At 32.6% G+C, this 9,824-nt stretch overlaps 1 protein-coding gene across 1 annotated transcript; it reads left to right on the top strand.

The window, feature by feature from the left end:
* The first annotated feature begins 8,376 nt into the window (after positions 1–8,376).
* Positions 8,377–9,610, top strand: LOC137001944 (neurofilament light polypeptide-like). The gene is made up of 4 exons (XM_067361311.1): positions 8,377–8,383; positions 9,084–9,181; positions 9,245–9,314; positions 9,426–9,610. Exons 1-4 carry the CDS (start codon positions 8,377–8,379, stop codon positions 9,608–9,610), a joined length of 360 nt encoding a protein of 119 aa, XP_067217412.1.
* Positions 9,611–9,824: the final 214 nt, after the last annotated feature.

The following is a 9,824-nucleotide window of genomic DNA, read 5'->3' as shown; positions in this document are numbered from 1 at the left end:
AGGCGAGACTCCGTGCGGGCAGCGTTGCGTACATTGTGCCTTCGGACGAAGACGCAGCGTCACTAGGAAGACCGGACGCCGGGAGATCACCAACAGGTGTCACATGCTAGTGACCCCGCCGGAAAAAAGGTCAGATACCGCAACCCCGTCGCCTCCGCCATCCAAACCCTATCAACTAACTCCGCCTTGATTTCAGCCGCAGACGAGCATAGAAACGCAGTAGCGGACCTCGCCCGGCTGCAGATGGCGCCGAGGGCTCCGAGGATCTGCACCCGGAAGGGCCGGTATATGGCCCTGCCAGCCTAACCAGCCCTATCCGGGGGCATCGGTTTATCAAAGCAATGCCGACCGGTATCGGCTAATTTGAAGAAGCCACAGGAAGCGGGGGGGGGGGCGCTCTGGATGAACTGTGGGCAGTTCTCAGGGGTTCCCCTTTGCGGAAAACCGGCAGGATGCGCGGAAAGGAAACGCAGGATTCGAGGAACCAAGGTACCGATGAAAGAGAAATCACTGTTCGGTGTGCCGTGCAAGTGAGGACCAGCTCCAGGACGCTTCTGACGACGCCGAAGACGCCAACTTACTGTAAGCCGCCTCTCGGATAGCCGTAGAGTGCCGTCCGGTCATGGCTAGTAGCGTGAGTCGTTCTGTCTTTTAATAAGTGTCTCTCACACTGCAGCCGGTATCACTACTGCCCGAGAAGCAGATAATCGGGAAAGGGGCGCAGACAACCCGGACCTGAAAACTTAGAATTATTAATAATTTAAGATAAATGTAAGATTTTATATTTATTAAATAAAAACTATATTTACATGTCAAAGGACCTCTGTAACCTAATTATTACCTTAAAAATAAGATTACAACATAAGATAGAAAATAGGTAAATCGCAACAAGTAGCGGCAAGCCTCGACAAGTAAGTCGTTAAAACTAAGTAATATAAAATATAATAAAAAGGTAATAATTACCAATCGGAAGCATAACCGTATGTATTTTCCAAACAAAATTAATCAATTGAATTGATAAACAAATTATTTTGTTATATGCGCTAGTCAGCGAATAGTCAGAATGCGATCTGACAACGATTAATTTATTTTAGCATTTACGGTACATTAAATACATATTAAGAAACGTAGTACATAAGTTAAATCTAAAATAAATCAATAAATAAGAATAACATTAATAATGTTACCGACATATGCCTGAAGTCGGTAACCGAGGAACTCGTTTTCTCATTGGAGGATTCTGGCTTCAATAGCGACCAGCTCTGATTGGTCGACGGAGTAAGAGAAGGGAGCGCACGTATCTCAAGTATAAAAGAAAACCGGAATAACCCAAAAAAAAGCTTTTATGCCGAAACTCTCACCGAGGGAGTATCTTCGAGCTCTTTCGGCGAGTCATTTTTATTCGAAGCGATCATGACTCAAGTGAGTCATCGCGATTAGTATTAAGTACGCGTCACTATGTGTTATCATGTGCGGCGTGACCAATGCTGCCAGAAACGAGCGGCGGCATCACACTAATACAACCGAGAACCGATGACGTCACCCTATCCGTGTGAGCTCGACCCGGTCGACCAATGGAAGAGAACGCCGTCTCCCTTCCACCGAGCCGACGCAACAGACGATAAATGCTAAGAAGTAAGTGTTTCTAAAGCATGTGGCTGGAATATGAAAAATCCCGTGTTCGAGATTTGCTTCTCGTAACTTTCTTTTCTTTTTTCCGCATTTGTTTCTAACAGTGTAAATTATCAAATAATCTTTTTTTTGCTTAAAAAATAATAGTTTATATTTATTAATAATATTCGCATATGTTAAAACTAACAATTTTTGAAATAATTCAGATTTGCTATTGTCAATAGAAAAATAAAGTTATTTTGCAATATTGCAACAAAGTGTAAATTTAACATATACTATGTTCTTGCCATTCGCCTTATTCGTTTAGCCATGCTTGCTTTGGCATTTATGTCTATCGACTCGAAAGATTTTACATACCTGTAAAACTTTTAATTATTTCCCAACCCACAATTAGTCACTCGCGTCCTGATATTTTTTCTCCCGTTCAATAATTTTCTATTCGTACATTCGGAGAATCCGAATAGTGAGATCAATAATGTACTTAATTTTCGTACACTCTAGTATCTCAATCTGAGATCGGTGTACATTTTAACGTGTCAAATGTAGACGAATTATTTCTTAATATATAAAAGATAATTAAAATTTTCACACCAACAATCTATGATATATGCTCCATATGCCATATTATATTTTATTCCATTTTTAATCATTTATTTTAAACTACTGCATATTAGCAAAAGTTACTGTACTATGGAGATAAGTGGAGGAGACGGTAACATATATTATAAATGCAGTCAGATTTATTGTACTCTTGTTAAAATATTGTAAAAATAATGTATTATTAGTAATTATAATAGTATTTATTAGTAATTATAATAGTATTATTAATAGTGGTCTTTCGCACCACCTTCGAGGTTCCACTAACGGCGCGTTAGGTTTTTTTAGTGGACCTTCGCCAGGAGCCCTATTATACCACATTTCATTAATCTTTCTATATATTTCTTTTATACATATGTGATGTCATTTGCAGACAAAATACTTTTTTTACACTTGTCATTTACAAGTGCGGTGTCATTTGCAGACAAGATACTTTTTTTACTCTTGTCATTTACAAGTGTGGTGTCATTTGCAGACAAGATACTCTTTTTACTCTTGTCATTTACAAGTGTAGTGTCATTTGCAGACAAGATACTCTTTTTACTCGTGTCATTTACAAGTGTGGTGTCATTTGCAGACAAAATACTCTTTTTACGCTTGTCATTTACAAGTGATGTCATTTGCAGACAAATAACTTATTACACCTCTGTAATAAAATTAGCAGTTACTTTTTTGTGTTATATAAAAAATACTATTTATTTGTAACATTATTATTGCGTATCATTAGATGTTGAGGGACCAGCTATATCATCAACGTCTGCAGCATGTAGATTAAGACAACTTTTATGTTTTTTAGGACATGTAGAATATAATTTGTTCGATGACATGAGAGACAAATGTTTTTCATTAATCTCGATCTCTAAAATAGATTCTTTTCTTGCGTTCAAAGCTGATTTTAAAACGCAAATGGCATTTACAGAGACGGATGAAAGGCTATTTCGTTTTTTCGTTTTTATGTCTGATAAAATTGAAAATATTCTTTCTGGATCGGCATTAGAATTTGGAAGTGATCTAATAGAATTTATAAGGGATTTAAGATTTGGATATTTCACAAGATCTCTGGAGCTTTTACTTTGTAAAATTTGTTTCCACATGTCATCAAAACTTAATTTTTTAAGATTTGTTTTTTCTGTTTCTGTAAAATTGAGATGTACAATAAACCATTCTTTTTTTAAACCATTTTCGTCAAAACCACCGAGAGTTTGAACGATAAAAGAAACGTCATTGAATGATGTTTCTCTGTCAAAATCAAATAAAACAACGTCTGATTCAAAAACTTTCAATTTTGACAAAAATTTGTCATTAATTGGTAATCTTTTACTAATTTCCTCGGCAGCTGTCACATAAAATTGCAAACAATTTTCTCGAACATTCGCAACTATGTCTAAGTATCCGTTCTTTGTCAGTTCGTCGAGGTATTCTTCGCATTCTAATCCTAAATTTATTTCATTTAAAGATTTTTGATTATTTTTGTCAGAAAATTGAATATTATTGCATACGTTTTTTAAAAACTCAGGTTTTAGAAAGTGTTTACAAACTGTGGTTAGAAACTCTACTGATTTTCGGTGTAATAAATGAATCCTCGTTTCTAGTGCTTGAAAAAAGGCATTAAATAAATTAAAAGAATCTAAAATATGTTCTAAAAATAAGAAATATACTTTTACATCTAAGTATTGCATTATTTTTAATAAATCTTCTCCAGATTTTGATTTTTCATCAACGACTCTTTTAGTTAAAAAATGTTTGATAGTATCCCATAACTCAAGAAGTCTTTCAATACACGTATGATAAGAAAGCCACCGTGTATCAGCCAATCTTAAAATTTTGCGGTTTGTTCTTTGAAAACATTCTGTAAATTCTAGAAAAATAGCCGAACGCTTAGGACTACCGTTAATATAACTTGCAATTTTTTTTAGAAATTCTTCGCAATATTCCGGTAATTTAGCACATGCAGAATGCGCAGCCAATGCAGCAGAATGACACGGACATGAAAATGTTAATAAATTTTTGCACACCTCAACTAGCTTTGTTTTAAATGATGACTTTTTTCCTATCATAACGGATGCATTATCGCACGACAGAGCAATAATATTTAAGAATGGAATGTTTACCCGAGTCGAAATTTAGCACCTATATTGAACCTTAATCTTTTATTTTGAGGTAGGCATAAGAGAGTCAAAGTAGATGTTATGCATTGTATCGTATGTATATAATAGCACCTACTTTGGCGCTACAATATGTCCGAAATTTCCTTTTTTCCTGCTAAAGCTTCAAAGTAGGGTTTAGTTAAAACCCTCCGTTGACCCGCTTTAGACCCTGAAAATATATAGATTTCTTTTTGCCAGCACTACTTTTATGATATTATCAAGAAATTCTAATGATTGCAAATGTTCACAATAAAAAAAAATACTAACTATAATTTTGATTAACGATAATTTTTAGTAGCATACAATTTAAAAATATCATCAATCAATACCATTTAGTTGAATTTTATTATCTTTTGAAAATTTGTAATTATTAGAAATTTCTTGATAATATCAAAATATAATATCAAAATTCAACTATTGAGTATTGATTTCTGATATTTTTAAAAATTGTATGCTATTAAAATTATCATCAATTAAAATTATATAGTTAGTAATTTTTTTTATTATTGTGAAGATTTTTGCAATCATTAGAATTTCTTGATAATATCATAAAACTAGTACTGAAAATCCATATACCTTTGTGATTATATTAAAAATATTAAATTAAGATATTAAATATAAAATAAAATATTAAAAACATTACATAATAGTTATTGAATTAAATATTATTTATTAAGTATATGTAATACATATAGTTAAGAGTATATTATTAAGTATAGTTAACATGCGTTAAAACAAGTTCAGACAGAAATACTTATACAGAAAAAGGTCCAAATTAAGACTGAAACGTTTGATAATATTGTATCACTTAATAAAGCAATAATCAAAATACAACCACATTATGCATATTGCTCGTATAGTTTTTTATTTTTATTTGAATTTTAACGAGTACATCTAAAATAGTTAACATTTAATAAAAAAATTAATTTAAAAAAATTTTTTTGCGTTGAATTTTTTTCAGATATCATATCACTATTTTGAAGAAGGAAACGGAAAGGTATCAGTATTAATAAAAGTTGGAAATGCAACGAATCAAATATTTTCCTTTATGATTAAACATTATAATAACTTTTATAGGTCGAATTTATCTAGTATATATATATACTAGATAAAAGTTCGAGGTTTAATGGAGGAGTTCTCGCAGTAATACAATCTATTTTGTGAGACTCTATAGGTTTAAAGTAGTATTTCAACGTCAAATTATAGGAGATCAAGTTTTAAAAGAGGAGTTCTAGGTTCTAATTCCGTAAAAATAGGTTCATATAGGCTGTATGAGCATTAAAAGAGACGCTAAATTTCGACTCGGGTAGTCTCCACATTTCTAACTTAAATGCGTTAAATAATTTTTCCGCGCTACTATTTTTTGCATCTATATTAATTAATTTTACCAATTGTGAACGTACGTCTAAATTTTCTGAATCAACATACCGCACAAAAAACGTCATCCATTTTTCATTACAAATATCGGATGTTTCGTCAATAAAAATGGAAAATTTCGTATTTTGAATACAGTTGACCACACGGTCCGTCTCAATCGGAGCCGACACGTTTGAAATAATACTTTTACATTTCGTTCGACCCATAGTCATATTTTTTAATACGTTATAATCTTTTCCTATTTGTTGAAACAATCTAAGAATATCTGTTGCTGTTTGATAGGAAATATTTTTATCAACGATCAACGCGGCATATCGAATTTCTGCTCATTTCTTTCGTTCTTCAAACGTCAAAAGTAATTCATCCGTTATGTTGTTACTTTTATCCGTTTCTAAATTATTTTTTTCAGATATTTTGTGTACTTTGGATTCTGCGTGACTATATATGTGTCCTAAGCCACCAACCATAGTTTTTTTACAAAATGAGCAATAGAATGAATTTACGTCATGTGGCACTTCGCGTAGCCATGGCCGAAATTCTTCAATATCTAACCATTGTTGTCGAAATTGTTGGTATTTTCTTGAATTTGTTATGTTGGAATTTACATCGTTATCATTTAATACTGTATCATTCAATGATGTATTCTTTTTAATATTATTTTTATGACACGCAGAATTTGCATGTTTTAATAAGTTAGTATTGCACGAGAAATCTTTATTGCACATGATACAATGAAAAAGACTATCATTATTAGATACTTTGCGTATCCAAGATTTAAATCTATCATCACTAAGCCAAGCGTCTAGAAAGCTTCGCTTTGATTTTTTTCTTAACTGTTCACACATTTCCATATAAAATAAAAAATATTAACAAAAAATTACAGAACAGAAGGAATAAAAATAAAAAAAGAAAATATATATGTATATAAGTACTTACATATAAAATATGTGAAATGCTTGCAATTGCTTTACCTTCTTGAACTCGAAGTTTTTACAAGGCACGTATAAAAATTGACTTGCTATTATAGTCTATTGAAGTGCTATTATAGTCGGCAACAATCTTAATTAATTAAATTAAGTTGTATTCTCACTATTTGTAACAAATAAACGCGTTATAACGTTATCACTTATGGCGCGAGACACTACCGTGTCTCTTGATAGCTTCCACGCGCTTCCACGAAAACGCAACAACTGACTGAGAAAAGTTTTTCTTAGAAGACATCTTGGAATGAAGAGTAAGTGCAATAACTTCATACATATAAAAAGCCGCTTGGAAGGGGGGGCTTTGCCGTATATACATACGTGATTCTGTTCTTGTGTGTGTAAAATTGCGGACGCGGATCAACGAAATCGCTCTGCGCTCGAAATCGTGTAAAAATATCGTCTAAACGTCTCGAAGCATGAAAATTTTGAAAGTCGCAAAATTAATTTTTCTTAAACATAGGCTTGTAGAGAATGACGAGACGAAACTTTTTTCTATTTGCAGTTTTTTTGTTCGATGCTTATTTTTAATAATAAAAATAAAAAACTGAAAAATTTTTATTCCCAAATTCAATAAGATTTTAAGATATAAATCGTCGTAATTTTGCCAAATTTTGTTGAAATTGTTTAAAATTTGGTATACGCATGCAGTATAGTCTAGTGATGCCTACAAAACAATAAAGAGCTGAAAATCGCCTATTGTTTAATAATAATTAATTGCAAATTGAGGCCAATTGGTAACCACGTTTCTTTAGTTTCGCCGACAAAAAGTATCGAGGGAACTTGAAATTTGAAACAACTTCCAGTGAGACATTTGTTCCTCACTATTGAAGGAAGATTTCTGAAAATTTTCAGATCGATTCATTGCAAATTTGCGGAAATATGCATTTTATAAGAAAACATGCGATGCCGCTGAAAGCCGAACGGCGAGTATGCTGCCTGATGGTGCTCAGCGCTCACGGACCTATCATCGACGGCGTCGCATGTTTTCTTATAAAATGCATATTTCCGCAAATTTGCAATGAATCGATCTGAAAATTTTCAGAAATCTTCCTTCAATAGTGAGGAACAAATGTCTCACTGGAAGTTGTTTCAAATTTCAAGTTCCCTCGATACTTTTTGTCGGCGAAACTAAAGAAACGTGGTTACCAATTGGCCTCAATTTGCAATTAATTATTATTAAACAATAGGCGATTTTCAGCTCTTTATTGTTTTGTAGGCATCACTAGACTATACTGCATGCGTATACCAAATTTTAAACAATTTCAACAAAATTTGGCAAAATTACGACGATTTATATCTTAAAATCTTATTGAATTTGGGAATAAAAATTTTTCAGTTTTTTATTTTTATTATTAAAAATAAGCATCGAACAAAAAAACTGCAAATAGAAAAAAGTTTCGTCTCGTCATTCTCTACAAGCCTATGTTTAAGAAAAATTAATTTTGCGACTTTCAAAATTTTCATGCTTCGAGACGTTTAGACGATATTTTTACACGATTTCGAGCGCAGAGCGATTTCGTTGATCCGCGTCCTCAATTGTGTTTATAAGTCGCGTACAAACAGAGATCAGACTAGTTCCTTCGGTTCCTTATCAGTTAATACACTTGACGGAAAAGTCGATTTGAAGAATATTGCGAAATATGGATGGTAAGTAGAAAATTAAATTATTATTAAAATCATCATAAGAGATATAAATTATTATTATTTATTAATTAAAAATAAAATTTTTAATTAAATAATATGAAAAACGGCATAAGAGTGATGACTAGATTGATTATGACTAGAATTATGTGTTAAGAATTAGGAATAATTAATACATTTCGTTATCTTATTTCAAATAAAATAATTCCAATTTGATTTTCCTAATATTTAATATTTATTCTTATTCCTAATATTTTCTCTATTCTACGTAGAGGATCTTTATTATAATATAACGTTACTCCAATAATTGCTAATCTCAATCTATTGTTTCTATGTTGCAAGTTTCTCAAGTAGCATAGCTTTTTAAAAAAATTTACATTAAATCTTGCTTAAAGATTAAAATTTTTAATTTTATGTATTTTGAATATTAAAATTGCTGATTCTTTTAATTTTATGTATATTGAGAATGGTCGAATAGTCAACTGTTTATATTCTTAAAGACAATTTTGTAAATATAAGAAAGGTTAACACATATTATTTAGCTGTAGCTCATAATTCTTCTACCGTTTTTCATGTTATTTATTTTGTTAGCAAAATGTTTAATCTTTAGTTTCTTTCTCCTCTCTTATACATATATAACAGTTTTTATTTTTTTTAAACTCATAAATGTATTACTAATTTAATAAATATATATTAATTTTTGCAGAGGACATGACACAAAGAGTGGAAAGTATGACGCTGGAGGAGAAAGATGCTGCTGTACAACAGTTGATGCAACAAATGTTGCATCAACAAGAAAAATTGGTACAAATGCAGCAGCAGCTGCATTAATAAGTAGTGTTAATAAGTAGTGGTGCAACAACGCAGCAGCAGCAGCAGCAAAATACAAACACAGAAAATATCCAAGAGCAGCAGCAGCTGGAGGAACAAACAAGAGGTACATTATTATTTTATTTTATTTTTTGTAACTAAATGATTAATTTATATGCATGATTGTTTTATTTAATATAGTACTTATCTGTAAATGTGCTTATTTTTTAGAAAAAAGGAGAGGAGGCGGAAAGTCTCGCGCTCGCTGGTATCACCAGCGAGGTGGAAGAAGTGAATGGGGAGGCAGAGGTGGATGGGGAGGCAGAGGTGGATGGGGAGGCAGAGGTGGATGGAACGGCAGAGGTGGATGGGGTGGCAGAGGTGGGTGGGGACCGAAAGGTGGCCAGGGCGGAAGAGGCCTAACGCGCCGTTAGTGGAACCTCGAAGGTGGTGCGGAAGACCACTATTAATAATACTATTATAATTACTAATAAATACTATTATAATTACTAATAATACATTATTTTTACAATATTTTAACAAGAGTACAATAAATCTGACTGCATTTATAATATATGTTACCGTCTCCTCCACTCATCTCCATAGTACAGTAACTTTTGCTAATATGCAGTAGTTT

The sequence above is a fragment of the Linepithema humile genome, chromosome 1 (assembly GCF_040581485.1).
Source record: "Linepithema humile isolate Giens D197 chromosome 1, Lhum_UNIL_v1.0, whole genome shotgun sequence".
NCBI lineage: Eukaryota > Metazoa > Arthropoda > Insecta > Hymenoptera > Formicidae > Linepithema > Linepithema humile.
This window is presented reverse-complemented; position numbering and strand designations above follow the sequence as displayed.